This window comes from Mucor velutinosus (assembly GCF_035048745.1).
Source record: "Mucor velutinosus strain NIH1002 chromosome Unknown tig00001564, whole genome shotgun sequence".
Lineage (NCBI taxonomy): Eukaryota > Fungi > Mucoromycota > Mucoromycetes > Mucorales > Mucoraceae > Mucor > Mucor velutinosus.
The window spans coordinates 4,368,833-4,392,396 of record NW_027041906.1 but is presented as its reverse complement, the minus strand read 5'-3'; the positions used below and the strand labels follow the sequence as shown (position 1 = coordinate 4,392,396).

At 40.9% G+C, this 23,564-nt stretch overlaps 7 protein-coding genes across 7 annotated transcripts; 1 reads left to right on the top strand and 6 right to left on the bottom strand.

The window, feature by feature from the left end:
- Positions 1-220: 220 nt before the first annotated feature.
- Positions 221-1,323, bottom strand: ATC70_011746 (uncharacterized protein; the record flags this gene model as incomplete). Its single annotated transcript, XM_064830932.1, has 5 exons — positions 221-493; positions 556-868; positions 927-1,000; positions 1,063-1,200; positions 1,273-1,323. 5 exons carry the CDS (start codon positions 1,321-1,323, stop codon positions 221-223), a joined length of 849 nt encoding a protein of 282 aa, XP_064683434.1.
- A 417-nt stretch (positions 1,324-1,740) lies between these two features.
- On the bottom strand, positions 1,741-4,980 carry ATC70_011745 (uncharacterized protein; the record flags this gene model as incomplete). The annotated part of the gene is made up of 7 exons (XM_064830931.1): positions 1,741-1,971; positions 2,027-3,334; positions 3,390-3,477; positions 3,538-4,403; positions 4,484-4,666; positions 4,727-4,750; positions 4,813-4,980. 7 exons carry the CDS (start codon positions 4,978-4,980, stop codon positions 1,741-1,743), a joined length of 2,868 nt encoding a protein of 955 aa, XP_064683433.1.
- A 448-nt stretch (positions 4,981-5,428) lies between these two features.
- Positions 5,429-6,394, bottom strand: ATC70_011744 (uncharacterized protein; the record flags this gene model as incomplete). The annotated part of the gene is made up of 1 exon (XM_064830930.1): positions 5,429-6,394. The coding sequence occupies one exon, from the start codon at positions 6,392-6,394 to the stop codon at positions 5,429-5,431; it is 966 nt and encodes a 321-aa protein (XP_064683432.1).
- A 218-nt stretch (positions 6,395-6,612) lies between these two features.
- Positions 6,613-6,986, bottom strand: ATC70_011743 (uncharacterized protein; the record flags this gene model as incomplete). The annotated part of the gene is made up of 3 exons (XM_064830929.1): positions 6,613-6,664; positions 6,724-6,789; positions 6,859-6,986. 3 exons carry the CDS (start codon positions 6,984-6,986, stop codon positions 6,613-6,615), a joined length of 246 nt encoding a protein of 81 aa, XP_064683431.1.
- Positions 6,987-7,183: 197 nt separating this feature from the next.
- On the top strand, positions 7,184-8,908 carry ATC70_011742 (uncharacterized protein; the record flags this gene model as incomplete). The annotated part of the gene is made up of 1 exon (XM_064830928.1): positions 7,184-8,908. One exon carries the CDS (start codon positions 7,184-7,186, stop codon positions 8,906-8,908), a length of 1,725 nt encoding a protein of 574 aa, XP_064683430.1.
- Positions 8,909-8,965: 57 nt separating this feature from the next.
- Positions 8,966-9,468, bottom strand: ATC70_011741 (uncharacterized protein; the record flags this gene model as incomplete). The annotated part of the gene is made up of 3 exons (XM_064830927.1): positions 8,966-9,003; positions 9,070-9,375; positions 9,429-9,468. The coding sequence occupies 3 exons, from the start codon at positions 9,466-9,468 to the stop codon at positions 8,966-8,968; spliced, it is 384 nt and encodes a 127-aa protein (XP_064683429.1).
- A 2,896-nt stretch (positions 9,469-12,364) lies between these two features.
- On the bottom strand, positions 12,365-17,482 carry ATC70_011740 (uncharacterized protein; the record flags this gene model as incomplete). The annotated part of the gene is made up of 1 exon (XM_064830926.1): positions 12,365-17,482. The coding sequence occupies one exon, from the start codon at positions 17,480-17,482 to the stop codon at positions 12,365-12,367; it is 5,118 nt and encodes a 1,705-aa protein (XP_064683428.1).
- Between the last annotated feature and the right edge of the window lie 6,082 nt (positions 17,483-23,564).

The window sequence follows — 23,564 nt, the reverse complement described above, 5'->3', positions numbered from 1 at the left end:
CTCTGCCATGTTACGCTAGATCTGGAGATCAGAGTTTTACGTGTATGATGTTGTTGGCTTAGGGTTAGTGTGCCTCGATGGAAAATTTTCATGAGGACGATGCGTTGATCGGCATTCAACATCCTTTTCTTTTACAACATGTTTAACGTGTGCTTATCATTTCCACACATTCCTATCTTTATTGGTATTCAGTACTATGCTGTAAGCATAATTTAAAAAGCTAATTCAGGAGACGAGTGTTCTCATTTGGCTCGTCCTGTTCATCTCCAACGATAGGAGCAGTCGTCGTATCAATATCACGAATACCAAGTCTCTTGTTTCTGAAATGCCATGCAATACACATGATCAGCAGTGTTCCTTGTAAGATGCCTGTGACCATATAGGTGAGCCATGCTGTCCAATTTGTACCAGGACGAACCACCAATGAATACACAAACAAGACAGTGCCTGGCGTTTGTAGCATCATCATGGGTATACTGAGAGCACCGACCATCTATACCAGATCAAAGGAGTCATCATGACATGCCATTCGTTCCATACTTTCAATAAAATTACCTTGCTCTTCCATGTCTTGTAAATTTGTGGCAGATATTGAAGTGATGCTAAAAGCATACTAAGAATACCCAGAAATGCAGCCCAATAATTGGTTTGCCAATGTTCAGGTCCACCCACAATGATCAAGAGTAAAATAGAAATGAAAAAGGAGATGGCTAAATGGCCTATACAAGTAGCGGCGACTACCAAAGACACCTTCCATTCAGCAGATAGAGGAGCCTGCATCTTGTTGGGTAGATCCAAATGTAGAGAGGTAGGAGCATGGAGTTGACGTTTCTTGTTTTCTGGGAAATATAGCAAAAATAAAATGAACCTGCATGTAGCGTAAGTACGCATGAATTGCATGACTTTCCCCCCTCATTCAAACTTACACCAAGCTAAACATGGCCCATTGTAATCCAATTTGCACAATACCCATCAACCCTTCAATGCATGCGCCTGTTGACTATATGTAATTTTGTCATGAATTTGGCTGTGTGTTGGGTTTTGGTGCCCTTTTTCTTTTACCAGTGATTTACAGCATACGATCGAGTCCCATTGCAAGAGAATAATGTTGAGGAAGCTAGAGGTAGATGAAACAACACCCAGCAACAAGAACCAAGCACTGAATCCTTCACTTGTCTTGTTGGCAATGATTCTATAATGCTATTATCAAGTTCAATATGATACTATCGCTCATTTACAAACAAAAAAAAAAAAAAAAAAAATCATGACTACCTGAGGAAGATATGAAATAACAAGACCAACACACAAAAATATACTAATCATCAAGGTGGATTTATCATTGAGTGGCACGCACTCCTTTGCTGGCTCGGTGTGATTTGCATTTCCCAACACTTGGAGTATCTGATCTATATGAAATGGCATCAAAGAAAGTAGGTTTTTATATCTGGAAAAAGGATAAAAGAGTCTATTGAGGAGGGGGGGAAAAAGCGTTTTATAAATATAAATTTCTCCGCAATAGTGTACTATGTGAACCGTCATTACGCATGATATCTCCATACACAGGCTTTTATTTTTTTTGTGATCCAACTAAGCATCTATACCATCTAAGCAGCTGCTTTCGTAAACAAATGAAGCTTTATCTCACTCTCTCTCTCTCTCTCACTCTCCACTTATTCATTTTGAGGTAATCATGCCTTCACCTTGTTTGTTACTTGTATACATCTCTGCATCCTTCTGGATTTAAGGCACAATCCATTTCTCTGTTTCCTTGTAGTGAAATTTGATACAATCCCGTTGTAGAATAGCACTCTTCAATCTCTTTTGGACATCGGTTTCCATAGGTATAGGTGATCCATTTGCATCACTGTAGATGAAGGGCAATCTCAACACGTAAAGACCGCCAGGACCAAATGAGAGACACTCGATACCCAAGTTCACAATGACATGTTTGTCTGTTCCTGGAATTTGAATCTTTCCAGAGCAGGATATTAGTTTACGTCTGATTAGCCCTTTTTTATAAGGTTACCTTAATCTTTGGCTCAATAGTGATAGTGATGGCTTCTTCAGGAGTGACAATATACAATCGTTGCAATTGAGCAGTGATCTCCATGTTGTGATTCACATGTGAAGCGCTATTGCTTCCATTGACGTTGGTATTTCCAGTACCACCACCACCACCGCCACTGGTGCTGCTGCTGCTGGCATTGTTGGCATAGGTGCATGGACATACCACATGGAGTGGCAGATCCTGATGGACGAAATAATTGCCATGCTCCTTTGGATGTCCAGCATGACCCAACTTACAGACACGGCCTTCACCACAACTCAGGAATCGGTGTCCATGGGGACATTCATACTCTGCACCGACATAACCACGAACCAAGCCTTGGATTCTATCCCGAGATCGATGATGTTTTCTACGTCTGGTATCAAAGAGTTGTCGCGTAGGTGGTGTGTGTGGTGCTGTGGCTGTGGGTGTGTTTGATGGCGTTGCTATATGAGTGGATGTAGTTGATGGCGTAGGATTGGATCCCAAAGCAGGGAATGCTTCCAACGACGCAACGACAACGGGTGCAGCAGCAGTGATATGCGTGCTTGTCTTTTGCATGCTAGTTGCTTTACCGAGCACGGGCCATTCTGTTTCTCGAGCCGTCGCATTGGATCGCAAAAAGGCGTCATTGATGGCTTTTGCTGACGGTGCTGGGCCATTGTTGTTACTCTCTGTCGCAGCATTGGCAGCATCTTGTTGTCGCAATTTCAGCTCATTCATGGTTGTCATGGACCAAGGTATAAGGAAGTTGGTGTTGTTCATAAAGCCTTCCACTTTATCCAATCCCACATTGTTCTTGTACATGCTGGATGGCCCCAAGTAAAGCAAAGCAGCATCGCAGGATGTGGGTATCTCGTCGTAATCCAGCACAAGGTCCTGTTTATCTCCAAATGTCGATTTCTTGATATCCAAAGCAGCTCTTGCAACGCCCAGACAGCAGCTGAATTTGTTGTAAAACTTGATATTGGCATCCTCGACATCAAACGGATCTTCACGCACACGCTGTGTCTTTCCACAATCACACGCATGGAAAAAGCTGTATCCGCTGTTGTGCTTTGCTGGATCCACAATCACAGCGCGTTCGTCTCGCAGTTGCTTGGCTGTCATCACCTCCTTTTCATGGCCCATCTTTAATCGACACGCTCTTCCAGTAAGACTCATGTGCTCACAACTCTGTCTTCCACCCTTCCAAATAGTGTCGCATTCACGCTCTAAACGAGCAGCGTACTCTTCCCTACAGGGACCACGAGCAAGAGAACGGTACATTCTCATCACAGTAGTTTTCTACCACAGCAATTTAGATCCAGTGGATGTTTACATGTGAGCACTGTATCCTCACCTTCCATGTATGATACTTTTCCGTGTAAAATGGCGGCGAGTCTTGCAAATAGGCCTCGTTACACTTTTGCATGACATCCATAGAATGACTAGAGAAAATTTAGTCTCGACGGCATAGGCTGTGGATGCATATCCCTCTCTCCACAAACCTCTTTGAAAACACCCGTTCAATCTCGATATTGTCTCTGATCTTTTTCCTTAGAATCACTTCAATCTGCTGTATCATACCCTTGGTGCTGGGGAACTGAGCTGATATCACCTTTTTGAACTCGACACCCTCTTGTGTTATCTGCTGATTGAAAATGAACGACATCAAGGGTACCATAGCAGAGATACACTGCAGACCTGTCGGCAAGGGTGCTACTTTGGGAGTGTCCGTTTTTCGATTGTTGAAGTTGTTGTGCAGTGGATGTCTGCTGACGGCAGTTTTGATCCACATGTTGACAAAATGCTTGAGCAGGCGATCGCTGTAATCGAGATGAGTTGAGGAAGCCTCTTTTGACGACAAGTAGGATGTTAAGGAGAGTGGCTCATCGAATGAAAATTCTGCCTTGCTGTCGGCTGGTGATGCAGCAGCAGGTATGATGTGAATGACAGGCTGTGCGGTGGATGGCAGTATAAACAGGGATCGTACTTCGACAGGCGGATGAGATGAGTTTCCTTCTGGTTTCAATGGTATCAAATGGAGTGCTCTGAATATGTTCTTCATCCTGGATTGAAGAGACTCTTGCATCTTTTTAATTGCTGCAGGAGCCGTGCTGGATAGGCTGACATCTGCCATCACAAACACCACAATAGGCACTCCCTTGGCTGGGCCCCACCATCCCATCAAAGCAGGGTTCATCCTTTCATTGTCCTTTTTTTCAAAGAGTGAATTCGGCACTGCAATGTCCCAATATTTCCAGCAGGATGCTTGATACTGTGCTAAATGTGTATGCATGTTGGATTTTATCTGACCTAGTGCTACCAATGTTGACAAGAAATCGGCAGGTAAGAATGATGGTGGCAGGATGGGCTACAAAAATGGGTATAGCATGTTAATATCTTTTAGGCAGGTGCTAGAGAGAGAGAGAGAGAGAGAGAGAGAGGTCTTACAATGACAAGGTGAGATACGATCAACATAAAGAGCAATGCTTTGGTGGTTGCTGCCTGATGATTCATCATGCTGGTTGACACTGATTTCTCGGCTGATAGACTCGTCGTGTTCATGTTGGCATCTGCAAATAGGTATATTGTTTTCAAGTGTTTATCCAGGTAAAATTGGATGCCGTCTGCCAACTACCACAACACAAAATCAATAACGTGGTGAAGAACGTTGTGCGTAGCATGATTACAAACCTCAATAGCAGGCTCTTCTACGGGCTACAGAGCAAAGAAATTTAGCTTATCCGTGTGTATGTGTGTTCTCAAAAAGATCATATCACCTTGCATCTGGCTGCAAATACATTTGCTCCTACGATTGAGTTTGCTAAATTGGCAACGGATGATGATTGTTTGGCTTCTGATACGCCATACAGAGATATAATGGTGAGTCCCGTATCTTTCAGCGATAAAAGGCCTGTTCTATCCAATAGTTTTCTGATATCATCCATTCAAATATGTAAAAAAAAAAAAAAAAAAAAAAACACGGAAGCAAGAAAAAGGTGGTTTAGCGTGCACTTGAGGTATTGTCAGTATATATACTTTAAATCTCAAGGGACTGCATTTTCGCACATCAACAAGTCCATCAGCATGAATGCATTGATATTTGCCAGTTCTGCGTTTTGCCGTGGGCCAAGAGCGTGTCCTGATTCAATCTATGTCTCCTTGCACAGTATACAAGCTATATTAAATCTTCCCCCATATACAGATGTCTTGAACTAAACTTGGAATAATGAAAATGCAAATTTTATTAAGATTGATGTATGCGAAAGATATGAAGAAACTACTACATTTTTAGAAAAAAAAAAAAAAAAAAAGATAAGGACAATGATTGTACGATTAAAACGTGGTAAATAGTGCAATAAAGTGATAAAATGAGCCAAAAATCCAACATCCTGATTAATATGACGAGATCATGGTAACAATGACAGCCACCAAACCCAATGTCATGGAGAGCAAGACATGATGACCTTGTTGTAAGCTGTTGGATGCAGAAATAGGAGGAATTGTCATTGTGGGGGAAGCAGATCTGGAAGCAGAGGCACTGCTCGTGAGCGAACGAGTGACAGACAAAGAAGCTGTGCTCATGGCATTGGTTCTGGTCATCATGGAAGTACCTGTCGTAACTGAACCAGAAAGAGAAGCAGAAGTAGTGGGCACAACTACTGGAGGCACAGCAGAGGTTTGAGAAGGAGTTACAGTAGTGACAGGCACAATAGGTTCAGCTACTGCTACATTGGAGGCGACAGGATTAGTGGATACTACAGGCTCGGCAACAGCAGATGGGCCTTGAGGAGTGGCAGGAGCAACAGCGGGTTGTTCAGCAGCATTGGGAGCAGGTTCGGCAGAAACGACTACAGCATTTTCTTGAGTAGCAGGAGCAGCCAGTGGTTGCATTGGAGGAGCAGGGGTTGCCGGAACAACTGGTTGAGCAGGTTTTTGATTAGCAGGAATAGCAGCAGCAGCAGCAACCGAGGCAGGTACACCAGCAGCTAAAGCGATAGGGATATCAGCAGGAGCGCTTTTGATCGCAGCATTGACATTGTTGGCCATTGGTGCAGCGACGGCAGGCAATCCGATATCAGCGACAGTGGGAGGAGCGACGGGCAAAGCAACATTAGCAGCTGAATCAGTAGCAGGATTGGCATTGGCGGCCTCGGTAGATTGCATTTGACGAAGCATGCTCTGGAAAGCTTGAGAGGGTCTGCCAGCTGAATCTGTAAATGGATGTTCGTTGAAATAGTTGACCATGTTTTGAAAGATGGATGCCATGTTGGTGGTGGGTACAGCCATAGGGTCTTGAGCTTGAGCTGTCATCAAAGCACATGCCAAAAGAATAGAAGTAGCGGATACTTTACGAATCATGTTTTAAAGAAATCTAGAGCTGAAGAAGAAGGAGAGAGAGAGAGAGAGAGTCCTTTGAGCATTGCAAATGGCTTCTTTATATATACGCTCATCTCGCACACAGATGAATGATTAATTAAAACAAGAGGATATTTTTATTTTAATATATCATGGTAAAGCTGTACAATTAAAAAAGGAGTAAGGTGCGAGAGGTATATGTATGAATAAATGCTTGGATATCAGTTGATGGGATCTCCTTTTATGGGCGAGGCATTGACTGATGGCGAGGATCTATCGGTGTAGGTTATATTTAGTGACATGATCAATGCAATGACGGAATGTGCTCAAACCTTGATATGGGATCACCGTATTGATCGTATTCAGGTGTTACTTCAACCGTAGGTAAACCAGCACATCTAAGCATTGGGTTTGGGGGGGGGGGTCAATACATGTACAGACATGTCAATGGCACATACAGATGTTACCTTAGGAATAGCCGCACAAATGGACTACATTCAATATTATGTCTCGTAGCCTCACACTGATATTGTACCATCTCGAACAATTTGCAGTTTTTTGGGATTTGAGACTTATCAACAGTAGTGTCTGTCATGATGATTATAATGTCTATATTTATGTACTGGGAAAGAATGATGAAAGGATGAAAGCGAGCGAAAGAGACCCTATTTGATGTGACTGGAAGGAACCATCCATTTTGACACCCCTTAATATTCAACCTCTCTTTTTTTTTGGTCCCGGGGGGGTTTAGATGACCTTTCTTTTTTTTTTTTTCTTCATTCTTTCATCATTATGGCACAAAAGTTTCGCACTTTACTTGATCTGTGTAGACGAAGAGGGTTTCTGTATCAATCAGCAGAGATCTATGGTGGATTAAGAGGTGCCTATGATTACGGGCCATTGGGCGTTGAATTGAAAAAGAACATTTTGAATTCATGGTGGCGTCGACATGTCTATTACCGTGATGATGTGGTTGGCTTGGACACCAGCATTTTGACACCGCATCCTGTGCTCAAAGCATCTGGTCACGTTGACGAATTCACTGATCTGTTGGTCGACTGTACATTGACAAAGGAGAGATTTAGACCCGATAAAGCACCTGCATTAACAACCGATAAAAATGGACATATACCCATTACAGCACCCGACAAGGACACTGCTTTTGCTTGGAAAAAGGCAATTCAAGAGCAATTTGCACCCCATGTCAAAATCACAGTGGAAGGAAAGCGCATTTTGCTGCACACCACCAGCATCTCTCAGCCAGATGCCAGAGGCCAACATGGCAAGATTGTGTTTGACATGGTGGACCCAGATCACACACCACTGGAGTTACCTTACCACGGCTATGTCGAACCCAACACCAATTCTCCCTTCTTGACAGACAGCAGACCTTTCAATTTGATGTTCAAGACCTTCTTGGATCCCATTGATCCCATTGACCGTGTCATTCAAACCACCATGGATCATCCCGATGATGCCAAGCCTGTCATCAGAGAAGCTGTGGACGAGGTACTGAAACCAAGCACTGTCTATCTTCGACCTGAAACTGCCCAAGGCGTGTTTGTGAATTTTGAGCAAGTCGTTCGCACCATGAAGACAAAGCCACCTTTTGGTATTGCTCAGGTCGGCAAATCGTTTAGAAATGAGATTCGTTTGGAACACGGCATCTTTAGAACACCTGAGTTCGAGCAATTGGAGCTAGAGTACTTTGTTGCTCCTTGGGAGTCAAGGCACTATTTCAAGTATTGGCGCAAGGAGAGATACAATTGGTGGTTGGAGCATGCGTGCCATCCCGAAAACTTTAGACAGAGAGATCATGCATCGGATGAAATGGCTCATTATGCCACCGGATGTACGGACGTCGAATATCTCTACCCTTGGGGCTGGGGAGAAGTAGAAGGTGTAGCACATAGAGGCAACTACGATTTAACACAACACATCAAAAACACGGGCGCCAACTTTGAGATTGTGGAAGAAACACAGCCTGTTTTCTCGGATGCTGTCAAGGAGTCAGGTGAAGGAGAAGCGGATCTAATGCCCACTGAAATACCAGCTCGATACGTCCCTCATGTGGTGGAAAGCTCTTGTGGCCTGAATCGAGCCATGTTGGCCTATCTGTGCGATGCATTCCATCAAGTAGAAGACGGTAAAGGAAAACCTCCTCGCAACGTGCTCAAACTCGATCCTCGATTAGCACCCATCAAGTGTGCCATCATGCCGTTGACTGGTAAACCCGAATTCAACTCACTCACCCAAAAGGTCGCAAAATCGCTGAGACGCAAGGGATTGTTCACAGTGGTAGAATCACAAAAGCTCAAGATTGGCAAACGATATTACCGTCATGATGAGATTGGCACTCCTTGGTGTATCACTGTTGATTATCAGAGTCTGGAAGATGATACCGTGACAATTCGTGATCGTGATACTGGAAATCAAGAAAGAGTGCATTGGAAAAAGGTGCATCAAGTCATTGGTGATAGGTTGATGGAGGGTGAAGCTGATGATCTGCTGGACTAAGAGCCAACTTGTGTAAATAAAAACAACTGCTTGATTTATTCTTTCAATACATGTCATTTATGCTAAATCATCTTGGTCGAAATCATCGCTAAAGTCTGTTGTTGATTTAGAGAGATCAATACGATGCAAACCCCTCCCCTCCCATGTATTTTCTCACTTACTGTTGAAGAAATCCTGGTGAACAACCGTCTTTTCCAAATGCATTAAAAGTGCTACGGATTCGCCCTTTTCGTCAATGCCATCGTTCCAACCATGCGAGGGAGAGGCCCCTGCTGCACCCAAATCAAAGCGCGAAAAATCGGATGGACCAGACATGTTGAATCGTGGTGAGGCGACATTGCTACTACTGTTGCTGCTACCACTGGCTTTTGAATAATCTTCTGGGTACACAGCGTTGCTTCCTTCATCTCCCTCCTCCTCTTCCTCGTCGTCGTCTTCCTCCATAATTAGATCCTCATCCTCCATTTCTAGTTGCATAGATCAGCATATGCTTGTATATAAAATGCAGCTGTGATTATACCTTCACTGAATGATGGGTCCCATTTGTATTCGTTGTTCATGGCGTGCACTTTTATTTACAATTGATTGTTTCAAAGAAGGAATGAGTGGCCCTTTTTTTTTTTTTTTTTTGCTTGACACGCTTACCTTACTCCCCACATTGGGTGACTTGTACAAAGCAGACAACACTAAAATACCAGCTGCTGGCTCTCATCACTGCTACCACATCAGAATTGGCGTTTATGAGTCAAGAATTGCAGTCTTTCAGTAAATATACCTTGCAACTACTTGAGTGCCTTTTGCTCTCTTCTTTGGTTGCAGACTCGCATTTAATTGGTTGTATAGTAGCTGGTAGTAGTTGTTGTTGTTGTACTTTATTATTTTGTCAAATCTGAAAGAAAAAAATTCATTTCAATGATGGAAAAATGCGGTAATGATGAAACAGTCAATTTACAGAGATCATATTTTGTTACAAATGCATGTGTGTCAAACGCCATCTTGGTGGATTTATGCAATGGATGTTGATTTGATAACTTGGCTGCAAGAGAAACCGGATGATTGGCCGGCTCAGCACTACAGACACTCTGCTTGGAAATCGCAAACCTTGGGTGTCTCCTGATTTTGGCAGCCTTTATCAGTAATAGTAGTACTCTTGTAGATACGTAACAAGAATTTAGTGCAAATATACGAGTGTTTATGGTGTGGATGGCTCCCTAACTTTGTTTGCTTTGGTGAGAACCAATCTGCGTAGCGGCAGTTCGGGCTACCGATTGCCCTTATGCATCTTGTGGAATTTGAGGCTTGATAGACTAAAATTCACGGAAAACAAAGAATAAAAAAAACAGTAATGTCAACTTGATAAAGGTATATTTTATTATCAAACTGACAGGTGTAAAGTAAACTGAAGTCTCTCTACTGGCCAGGTAGATGATCCTTCTTATATACTATAACAATGGATAAAAGTTCTATTAATTAGATTGACAAATAAGTCAACTCAGATCAACTAATGTCTAATCATGCTAAAAGACAACTCCAGCAAGCTAATCATGATTTAGCTCTGTCTGGATGAATAATTAGACTCTCATCCGAAGTACCCTGATCTATCCTTTCCATAAGGATAATTAATATCGATCTAGTAGCATGTATCCGATAGGTACAGTCTTCTTAGTCTATATTAATAGTACATATCTGAGTGTATATCGCTAAGCATACATCTTTAGCATGTATCTGGATATATGGCATGTCTATAGCATATCGTATGCATGTCTATAGCATGTCTCATATATAGTACAAGTCTGTAGTACATAAAGTATCTGTAGCTAGTATCACGGATATAAGCATGTGTCTTATAGCGTGAATCATAAAGTGCACATCTGAAGCAACAAGCTCATATTGCATTGATCTTGGTGCCTATCCAGATATGGTAAACATCCGTAGTCAATGTCGGAATACAAGTATAAGTCTATAGTGCCATCCATGTCCGTGGTGCCATCTATAGCCTATATCTTATATAGTATGAATCTTATAGTACTAGCGTATCTGAAGTCCATATCTTCTCATGATCATAGTATAAATCGATATCGTACATCTAATCCAGTGTACATACAGTTTATATCTAAATCTGGTAACTGGATGAACTGTCGGAATGCAGATCATAGTGGATGTATTCCACACATCTTTTCAAAATACAATACTGATACTTTCATGTTGGCCCTCTACTTGCACATGGAAACCCTTTATATTATCTGTGGATTTGATTTTTGTATAATGCTCTGCATCCATATACACATAGCAATTTCATATACGGGCAAGTGTCATACAGATATTATCCCTTTTTAGTCAAGAGTGCGCCTAATACAGCAACATATAAGTGCATTTGAGTTGTGTTTTCTTGCGTTCAAGGCCGTTTAGATGGTTAGAATAGCACCAAAGAATTGCTCTCATCTGGCGACTACTTATTGCCACTATTGCTCAGCTTTTTTGGGATCGAAAAAACATTAACAAAATTCGACCAAAAAGCATAAGGTACCCCTTGTGGAATACATCCACTATGATCTGCATTCCGACAGTTCATCCAGTTACCAGATTTAGATATAAACTGTATGTACACTGGATTAGATGATGTACGATATCGATTTATACTATAAGAAGATATGGACTTCAGATACGCTAGTACTATAAGATTCATACTATATAAGATATAGGCTATAGATGGCACCACGGACATGGATGGCGCTATAGACTTATACTTATATTCCGACATTGACTACGGATGTTTACCATATCTGGATAGACACCAAGATTAATGCAATATGAGCTTGTTGCTTCAGATGTGCACTTCATGATCCACGCTATAAGACACATGCTTATATCCGTGATACTAGCTACAGATACTTTATGTACTACAGACTTGTTGTTAAGCACAAAGAATAAAAGGATTATTATTTGTAGCTTATAAAAAATGTTCAATATTATAAAAACAAGAAAAGACTTATTTGAATAAGATCAGACACAAAAACTAATGATTTATTGATGAAGACAAGAGTTATTCTATTTATACTAAGTTCTGAATGCCAAAGTAGCAATTTATCTTGTACAACGCTTATCACATCTGGTGAACCTCAGTATTTAGATAGCTGAGATGCACTTCACTTATCATAGCTTGTCCATGTTGTTGCACAACACAGACATATCTACCCATCAAGAATACCTTAATCTTTATAGACAGTTGTAGCCCTTCTGGCACAACATTGCCCCCCCAGATTCAGGTACTTCTTGTGGACATTTCGTAATCCCAGATTACAAAACATCATGACAATATAGCACATAAAGCACTTTCCAATAAATAATTACCAAATGACACTGCATCCGAGATCAGTCAGTAAAAACCTTGTGTAAAAACCTTTCATAGGACAAAAATGTAAGGAAAAGACTTGATCCCATCATGCTAGTAGCCATTTAAGACCTGTTTGATCTACCGCTCTGACCAATTTCGCGAGTAGTAGTAGTTCGCCAGTTAACTGTTTGAGGAGCTAACCTACGTTTACCAGCAGCCTTTGCACCTTCTCTTCGAGCCCAATACAGCTCAATGTGTTTGGCCGAATCAAAGTTTTTCACAGGCTCCCAAGTATCTTCACTAGGATCATCGAACCCTTTCCATTTTACCTTATACTCATAGTTACCAGGAGATCCTCTATGATCAATCACAGCTTGAATTTCGTAATGCTCTGCAGAGAATTCATCAATTGTGATTGGCTGAGGATTCGCAGCGACTTGGTACTTGATATGATGGGTAGGCACATCTCGACTAAGGAGTGCACCCGTCTTGTCAGCCAGCACATAGGAACCTTTATCGGTTATACTATGAATCAAATAAGGTCCTTCATACCGTTCATCTAACTTATTTTGACGATGAACATTTTTAATCATAACTTTACTACCAATAGGATAGGGTTCGGCAATGACCTTATGTTTCTTCGCAAAGTTAGCATGATCAGCATTTTGTGTATCCACAATACGCTTAGAAATAGCCGGGATAAGAACATCTTGTACAAAACGGTATCGTTTGTCAATGAGTCTGTTATCAGCTTTCTCCAAACGTTTGGAATAGTCCACCTTTGAGTAATCAGCCAGACCATTTGGTTGACGATTAAACAAAAGCGTATACGGACGAGATTTATGTAGCCGAGCATACTTGACATTGATGCAGTAATTCACCCACGGAATGAAGTGCTCCCATTGATCCCTCTTACCTTTTAGCAACTTGATAGTCGTTAACTTACATATTTTGATAAATGACTCAGAAACCGAGTTACCCAATGGATTGTACCCTAATGACAGGCGATGGTCTATCCCACTGATGTCCATCATAGCACGGACCACCTCATTTATCCATTCCAGGCCTCTGTCTGAAGTCAACTTGATTGGCCATCCAAAAAGTGAGAAAACTTGAAGCATTTCCCTGGCAATTGTCGTAGCCTTCTTGTCTGGAATGCATCTTATCACAGTAAATCTCGTAAAGTAATCAGTAAGGACAAATAGAAAGTTGCTGCCGAAAGAGCTAGTAACACCCATATCACCGAGATCCATGCACCAATGATCCAAAGGTTGGGCTGCATTGACACTACGGAAAGGATGATATCCCTCTCTAGCGATATTGTACCTGTTACACTCGTCACAATCAGCTAATATTCTTTCTATGTCTTTCCGAATGTTCACCCAGTGAAACCCTTCATGATGAATTGCAGTTTCAACATGTTTGATCCCAAAATGTCCAACCAGATGCTGAGCAATGATCATATTGTCTCTTTCATTAGCAGGAGGAGTGATATAGTCAGCAAACCTAAGCGTACGCAATATGAATTCCTTTTGCTTTTGCGAGACAGCTGTGGTGGTGCCATCTTTGATAAGAGTAGCGTTTACCGCAGTGCGTGCATGGTTGCTAAAAGAATTAGATCGTAACGCCTTAGTTGTCTTGACCAAAGTACGTTTCATTGGAGGCGAAGGTGTGACAACCTTGAGTTTGTTTTTGGAACCCTTTTTCTTTCTTTTTACACTTTCACCACCATCAGCATAGTACCTGCCCCCCAGAAGATGTCGTGCTGAAGCATCAGCATCCGAATCTTCGTAAAGTCGAGATAAAGCATCAGGAATTACGTTAAGGACACCGGGCAAATGCACAATATCGAAAGTATAAGAAAAAATGGTCTCCCACCATCCAAGCATGAGTGCATTGGGGACTTCCTGTGTATTCAAGTAGATCAGACTCTTATGGTCCGTATGTAAGGTAAACTCTCGCATATACAGAAAACGATGAAACTTAACCAAGGCATAGCAAATCCCTAGCAATTCCCTTTTCGTAGTACTGTAGTTACGCTCAGAAACAGACAATTTACGAGATACGAGACCTACATATCGAATTTCATCGTTGACCACTTGATATAAAACCGCGCCAAGAGCAGTTAAACTAGCATCAGTAGCCAAGTGAAATCGAATCGAAAAATCAGGAGGTGACAGCACAAGTGCCATCGTAAGTGCATCCTTCAAGTCGGCAATCGCTTTTGTATGAGACTCATTCCAAACATCTGTTAGATCTTTGTACTGTTTCAAGCTATCAAGATCTCGAGTCAGACGAGAATAACATGGAATGGCAGCACGAAAGTACGACATTAAACCCAAGAAAGATGCCAATTGACGACTAGTGGTAATAGCCGGCCAATCTGCAATGTTGGTAAGTTTTCTACCGTCAGGCAGTAATTTACCATTAATAACGCTCCATCCCAAGAGATAAATACTACGCTGAGCGAAGACGACTTTCTCAGGATTGAGCACCAAATTAGCATCGGTTAAACGACGAATTACCTCAGCAACCAACGCATAGTGATCTTGTAGGCTCCCATTACTACTGCATAAGATGTCATCCACATAGCAGGAAACCGAGTGATCACCATCAGTAGGAAACGAAGTAGAACTAGAGCTTGTATTCAAATCAGAGAGCAGTGTTTGCAATGTGCGTACAACCACCGATCCGACATGGCGAATTCCATAAGCAGCCTTTTTATGGGTGTATTGGATATTCGTGAAGGGACAAGTAAATGACACTTTATGAGCTTGCTCTGGATCCAAACCAAAGCTAGTAAAGCAAGCATGGATATCGAGACAAGTATGAATCATTTTTGTACCAATGCTCTGATGGATATGAGAGATCAAAGGTAACTGTTGTTTGTCATCCACTTCCAAGATAGCATTCAACTTACGAACGTCACACACCACTCTAGGCTTAGACATTGTGTAATTACCATCAGCGTCCTTTTTCTTTACAACCAACAATGGATGATTGAAACGTGTATGACTAGCAGATCTTTCAACAACACCCTCATCAAGCCATATCTGAATTTGTTTGGCAACAGCATCACGATAAGCTTCAGGCAAAGGATATTGAGCTCGCCAAGCGACAGCACCTGGTTTAGTATCAAGCTTAATAATCGAATCCGGCAGATTACACTGAGTATTCTTCATATCAATGCGCGAATTCTCTTCTAATAACCCCTTTAGTGCAAGTAGAAACGGCTGTCTCTCTTCCTCACTACCAAAAGGATGTGCGTTTGGAGTAATACCATCATCAATAGGGTCTGGTACACGAGGACCTGATTGAAAGCCATGTTGACTCACCAAGCCCGTAAGACCAATGCCAAGCTTGGACAAAATATCCATACCAAGCAACACAGGTACGTTTTCCTCAGAATAGAATGGAAATACTTCAAACAAATGGTTTTTATTTGATTTATTGTAGCTAATGTGCAAACGTACCGCACCTATTCTAGGCACAGTCGTTACTTCATGAGCCATTTGAACAAAGCTCTCATCATCATCATTAGCCTCAAATCCAGCAAGAGAGGTTCCTCCTAAGAATTGAAAGAACTTGTCAGTGACGCACGAAAACGTAGCACCCGTATCCACTAAGCCAAAGCAAATGACATTTTGAACCACAATAGGAACACAAATAGCATTGGTGGTCATAGTAGGTGGAGCACTAAATCTAGCATCGAACTTACATTGCTGAGCAAATATATTTTGTAGCGTATCGTCGTCCACAGACATGCTACTCATCTCTTTTTCAAGAAGAATAGACTGGGCACGATTCACCAGGTCAGTATCCTCAAAGATACCATGAGCTTCACTCATCACAGCATCTTGGTCAACATCAACATTGTCACTATCACCAGAAGAAGGAGCAAGGACAACATCATCCACCGATTGTTCAGCAGAGGAGACAGCAGGGGAAGAAGCACCTTTCTCAGCTAACGCACGATCGACACGAGCAGAGAGAAAAGCAGCTTGGATTGCAGCATCCATCGAATGTTTGCCACCACGTTTCTTAGTCATGGCACGCAAAACTTTTTTACCACCATTGCCCTGATGGGTGTTACCACCACCAGTACGAATAGCAGTGTTGCAGTGATGCATCTGCCCCTTTGGTCGAGGACCGTTACATTTGGAGCAAGTCCCTTCAGCAACATGTTCAGCAAATGTTTTGCCAAAACGATTAGCACTAGAACGTGGAGAGTTGGACGAGGGACCATTGGATCTCGACGAAGAGCTACTTTGAAAAGCGTTTCCACTAGAAGAAGGTGCGTACCGAGACTTCTTTGCTTCGTTCGAAACAGGTATGTCAGCAGCGCGTTTTCTTCCATCAAAAACAGAGCCCAAAGATTCTTGACCCGTCTCAATAGCCATCATATCCATCTTGCGCACGAGAGAGGACACATAATCAATGTCATAAAATGACGATTCTGGTGCCTGACTCATAGCAACCATTAGCAACCTAGCGGTAACCTTGGGGAAAGCGTCAAAAAACACCATCGCTACGACACCCTTATCACTGATGTCAGCTCTATTTCTCAACGTCTTAAACCGCTCTACGAAACCATCAACGGATTCTTCGTTTCCTTTAGTACAACGAAGAAACTCCCTAATTCTTTCGAATCTGAGCTGTTCTTTTGGTGTACCAAAACGACCGATGATAGCTCCCTTCAAGGTAGCCCAAGACACAGTGGAGCCAGATGCTTTCACAAACTCATCAAGCCAATTGCGAAGATCGCCGGGAAGACAAGGAGGAAGCAAACGATACCAGTGTTCGTCAAGATCAAGCGTGCAACTGCTCAACTTATCGGAAAACCGGCGACAACACTCCTCAATGTTGGCAAAAACTTCCTTTTTTTCATCTTTGACACGTCCAAACCATTGAAACAAAGGAAGATCATCAGGTACAGTTGAACTATTAGCCGCACCTTGACTAACCACTGTTACTTGGGAAGGACTCTGGTTAGGTGTGACCATAGAGAGAGCTTTCTCTATAGCCTCCAAGTTAGAGCACTTCTTTGACAGGGCAGCCTTCAAAGCGTCGACCTCTTCGTCCGACTTGTCCCCACTGTTCGCAACTTCAGCGATCAACCCATGAACCTCCTGACGAAGTCGCTCTACAGCTCCTCCGTATGAAAGCTCGCTTCCAACAGCTTGAACATCTGAACTCTTGTTCTGTTCTGCAGGAGATACAGTAGAATCATTCATAGTCATATTTTTGGTTTAAATTAGATAGGTAGGTTAAAATCTGGAAGATTCTGATTTACACGATCTTAAAAAATGTTAAGCACAAAGAATAAAAGGATTATTATTTGTAGCTTATAAAAAATGTTCAATATTATAAAAACAAGAAAAGACTTATTTGAATAAGATCAGACACAAAAACTAATGATTTATTGATGAAGACAAGAGTTATTCTATTTATACTAAGTTCTGAATGCCAAAGTAGCAATTTATCTTGTACAACGCTTATCACATCTGGTGAACCTCAGTATTTAGATAGCTGAGATGCACTTCACTTATCATAGCTTGTCCATGTTGTTGCACAACACAGACATATCTACCCATCAAGAATACCTTAATCTTTATAGACAGTTGTAGCCCTTCTGGCACAACACTTGTACTATATATGAGACATGCTACAGACATGCATACGATATGCTATAGACATGCCATATATCCAGATACATGCTAAAGATGTATGCTTAGCGATATACACTCCGATGTGTACTATTAATATAGACTAAGGACACTGTACCTATCGGATACATGCTACTAGATCGATATTAATTATCCTTATAGAAAGGATAGATCAGGGTACTTTGGATGAGAGTCTAATTATTCATCCAGACAGAGCTAAATCATGATTAGCTTGCTGGAGTTGTCTTTTAGCATGATTAGACATTAGTTGATCTGAGTTGACTTATTTGTTAATCTAATTAATAGAACTTTTATCCATTGTTATAGTATATAAGAAGGATCATCTACCTGGCCAGTAGAGAGACTTCAGTTTACTTTACACCTGTCAGTTTGATAATAAAAACATACCTTTATCAAGTTGACATTACTGGTTTTTTTTATTCTTTTTTTTCCGTGAATTTTAGTCTATCAAGCCTCAAATTCCACAGAGTGCGACAGAATTGAACCTCTGGTTCAATATTTCATACACACTCAAAACTAACATCTCCAAACCACCACGTAGAAGTCTGACTTCAACTGGGAGGCCTGGAAAAACTTATACAGAGTGAATATCGCCGCCCAGACCGACGGAGCCTTGGTACTGTACGGAATGAAAAACGAAGACATCACTCAACTAGCACAAGTACAATGGTGACACCTCCTCTGGTCTGTACGGCTAGAGAGGAACAGGGAAACCTTTGACGGGGACCCCTGGGACATCCAACATTGTATAGCGAGATACTCGCATTTGAAGAGTGGAGAAATTCGCTCAAAGTTCAAGCCCCACTGGGGAGAGTTCATGCCCTCGTGGAAAGAGGCAGGTTACACAAAACAGGGGGACCACGACAGGGGATTGTTCCCCGGAATTAAATGGATGTATGTCCAGTCAATCCAACTGAAGGTTTACCCACATGGCAGGGCCACTGACCGAAACCACAATGAAGACGCATAGACGTATGTCGTCGGAGGTTTTTCTAGGTCTGAAGTGAAGGTGTGGGTTCCAGGGGCAGTGCCTGGCGATGTCTGCGATCACAGTGATGACCACCATCTCCCGTACCAAATAATCAATCACAACTAATGAGGATCAGCGTGAATGGTCTCCAACATGACGAGGAACGAAAAATTTGATTTTTGAACATGTCTAGAAATGGGATAACTAAACAAAGAAAGACGAAAGTGAATTTGCTGTTTCTCTGTAGAAGGAACCCAAAATATACACTATGGAATCTCAACAACAAAAAAGAAGAAAACAAAAACTATTTGGCAAACATGAATGCTTTAGAGGACAACGTGAATGAAGTTCGTCGAGCTGTTCCTGCAAGACATCCTCTCCCCTTGTCCTCTGCTGAAAGAAATCAGCAAAAGCGATGATGTATTTTCCAAGTGGAGTATTGCATGTACCAAACATTATTCGAGTCGCTTTTGACGGCCCAAATGATACCAACAGCAACAGTGTTTCAAAAGTCTGCAGTACACTTCTCCCTCTTTGAGTCTACGATTGACAATCGCTTAAATGCGTACTCATCAGTTTATGGCTTCGTTAAAGCAAACAACGCTGGCAACCTGAGACTCTCAAGCTATGATCCCAAAGTATGTATTTCACTTATCAGTTGAAATCATGTCCTTCTAATCGGCTTCCTGACAACACCACTTCAAACCTCTTCCATCTTCGTTTCACGAACTGGCTGTAGTTTATCAGAGAGTTAAAAAACATTCAGTTAACAGCGTATATCAACAACATGGCGTGGAAAGAGATTGCAGCTGCTTGGCATGCAAGGTAAGAAACTGTCCTTTGAAGATTCCAACAATTAATCAGAAGACAACCAGGGGGGCCCAAGAAAGGGAATTACAATGGATGGAAATTTTCAACAAAAAAGATACAGGTCTAGACAGATTGATATTGTTGATAATGGCAATCCAAACATCCTTCTGACTTCTGAGGCTAAGAAAGCAAAGTTTGGCGACAAAGCAGATGACGACAAATATGATTGAGCAGAGGCTGCTGCGACCGACGATGTTTATATTCCACTATTATCCCCAATTGATTACATTTAGCTCATCTTAATAGTGCCTTTTGGAAAGTTTGGATAGCGAGTTTCAAGCTCTTATCAATAACCGTAAAGCCACCGACAACTTCTTCGATGAAAATGGTAAATTATGGACTCATCCTACATTGGACATTGTCTGGCTCAAATGTGATAGTCTGCAGTATAAACTGTGCTCGTCACGGAATTGTTGAAAGATTATATTATGATGACACTTTTGAGGAAGAAGAGTAAGAGATTGTTTGGCTGTGGAGCTAATTGCAATTAACTTTTTTTGTAGAAGTATGCTTTGGCTGGTGTAGAACATGTTGTTAAAAGCGTGGAAGAAGACCCGAAGCTTCGGATTATGTATGATGTAGCATGTGCATGTAGATAGACTTTCAACGTAAGTTCCTGTGATCAGGATCGTATGTACACTCAATATACTGAATACAATTATTGGTCTAAAAGAAATATGGTATTATGAGGTGAGTATCCTTCATGCGTACGCACATAGTGCTGCTTGTCAAGCAAAAAACAACCCCAGGTATGTGGATCACGCACAAGGATTAACAGGTAAGACGTTCAGTCTTGATGATTGACATTATCATGCTCTAGATGAAGAAGGAGTAGGTAAGCCAGTATGTGATGAATTCGTAATAATAAGTCGATGATAATAATCAGTTGTCAACTGTATCTAAAACGAAAGCAAAGAGCTTCTTTATTACAGGGCATCTAGTTTGCTTAAATATGGTAAATCCCTGGTCAATGACTACTACGTTGAGATGGTATATAAATAGCAGGCCACTGGGGCCTTATGGATTGTTGGTATAGCTTGTTGAGAGGCCACCTAAGTCGATATGCTTCATGTAGTGTAGGTGGATCTCGATATCTTGACATTGGGGAGATTGAATGTATTGTAGTTCCTGAGGCACCTGTGCACACACAATTGACTGGACTTGTAAACATAGATGTGATGTGATACGATAAACATCATCTATGCTGCTACGCTGTAAAAGGTGGCTTGAGGAGAAAGTGAATGTAGCCTAAGATGCATGCTTGTATGCAACATTTATCACCATAATGACTGAAGATCTAATGACAGATGCAACATATATATGAATTACTCTCGCAAAACAGTTGATAATTCTATTTCTGAATGACATAATCTTCATCTGTGGAAATTAAACTACGACGTCTTGGTGCGTTATGTATGATGTGTTTTCCATCTTGTTTTCCATCTTTACCAGATAAGAAATCATAATATCATAGGTACAGATGTCAAATCAGTTCATCAGAAGAGGTAACAGCCTTGTATAAAGAACACTTTTGGGCGCTGTTCCATGATTTGAAGAGCATTTTTACAACAGCAGAAGGTGGTTGACAGCCAATGAAAAGATATAGTTTTATTTCTTTTACTTGACAAGAAATCTGTGTTGATGTGGTCAGATGGCTTTCATCAACTGCTTATAGTGGAATGCTGCTGGGTTGAGTGCTCTTAGCTTTTCAAAAGCGAGAGAATAAACTCTAAATGCGTAATATACTTGCATGATTTCTATCTGCACCCCTTTGAGTTGGGTCGTTGGATAATTGGCAATAAGCTAATCTACATCTTCTAGTACTAAATTAAAAGCGATCAACAAGTTATTTCTTGTTCTTTTCAACAGATATATGCCCTCTCTGATTAATAACTCTCTGCGTTTCTGAAAGTTGCGATTGGGAGCGTAGACTTGAGGTTCCTTGACATTTCTGGTCGAGGCCGATGCTTGGTTTGCATCTTTGGCGACAATAGTTTCCTTCTCAATGGAAGGTACATGAGTATTATTTACTCAAGTAGTTTTGCATTGCATGGAAATCGGGATCATAGTCAACATTTCTCTCAGAGAGATGGTCAGTTTTGTTAAACCGGATGTTATCAGTAATATCAACTTTGGAACAAAATAAATTCTAATTATACGTTCTTTAGTAGTTCAAACAGTATGTTACCTAGGTTTATAGTACAACGTGGCCTTCAAAATGGTCGACTAAGTTTGTTTTGTTGTCTCGATCGCAGCCGTTGACAAAATCTCTAAGGCTCCGGATCTCCTTTCCAAGAAAACGTTGAAAGCATTGAGCAGAGGAAAGACGGCAAATATATGTGTTTTTTGTTAATTGATTATAAAATTATTCATCATATATGTGCCTGGAAGCTCAGTTTTCATATCATGGTGGGGAGACTGTCTATGGATTGAGCATTTATCATCTTATGGCAGGCGAACCGGTATTTCAAAAAAAAATCTCCAAGATGTTTATATTATTTTTAAGCGGAAGGATATGCTTACTCTAACTTGGAAAAGTTATTATTTTTGAACAAAGCAAGCTATAATTGTCTAGCTTTAACAACAATATTTTTCAACATGTCAAGTATTTATTAATAACTTGAAACGAGCAAATTAATATTGCCCTTTTCGTACGCCCCGATTTTAAAATGCTTGGTCAAATTCATACTTATGTGGTGTACACATGCAAAGGTCAAACGGAGCTTCAATTTCTAATGTCCTGAATGATGATCCATAGGATTCCGAAATCTATCGACTTTAACATTACGCGTTTCTTGATAGTAAACACCCCTTCAAACTTATATAAATCCTGTAGAGAATTCAAAGGAGAATACAATAGTATCCATATCAAGTGTTTGGTGCACATTGTTCACCTGATATTTGGTACGATTGTTTTTGCGATTTTTTCACTGTTTTCTAAAGATTAACCAGTATCTGTCATCAAAACATTTTGTTAAGCATTACTAAACACTGTAGACCAAGAAATTTTCTATCGAATGAACATTTGCTCAAAGCCCTAGCATATTTCTATCATGAAATATTGGCAATATTATCCTGACCAAGAAATCGTCACCCAATTTTTTTGCTTGCTATCACAGGCAGATTTTGAAGAAAAATCAACGATTTTGCACAATACTCTTTTTTAACCATATCTCGACACATACTCACTGGATTCGCACAAAACAAAGACCATTCAATAGCTCTATGTTATATCCATTATAATATAAGGATTTTAGGTACCATATGTACTTTCCCTTTATAAGTTTGCTCAAAACTTTATATTTTATCGGCTGCAAGCAGGGGATATTTGAAATTTTAAGAAATTAATTTATAAAAACCATATCATCGTATAGAGAATTGAAAAAGAAACAGAAGTTTTTAAGTTTGAGGCTCTCATTTACTTAGTAAAGCTCAGATATATGGCCCTTTTAAAATCGGTCATTTGGAACATTTTCCGTCATTACTCATTTGCATCACCTTCGATAACCTCACATCAAACATTACCTAGTCAAAAAAAGCTTTTTTCCGCAACTTTCACTATACATACATACTACATTCATATAGTAATTTAAAAAGTTTTACTAGCAGCATCTATTCAAAATGAACTATTTCTAAAATCTCTTTTTCTCAACAACCATGCTACCTACGTAAGTTTCAATTGCACCATCGTTTAGAGGGCAAAAAATTGGTATAGAAACATGCTAGTCTCAAGGCTCTAGCATCAATATGTAGAAAATCGGTTTTCGATCGTCCAAAAGTTGAAAACCTCAAAAC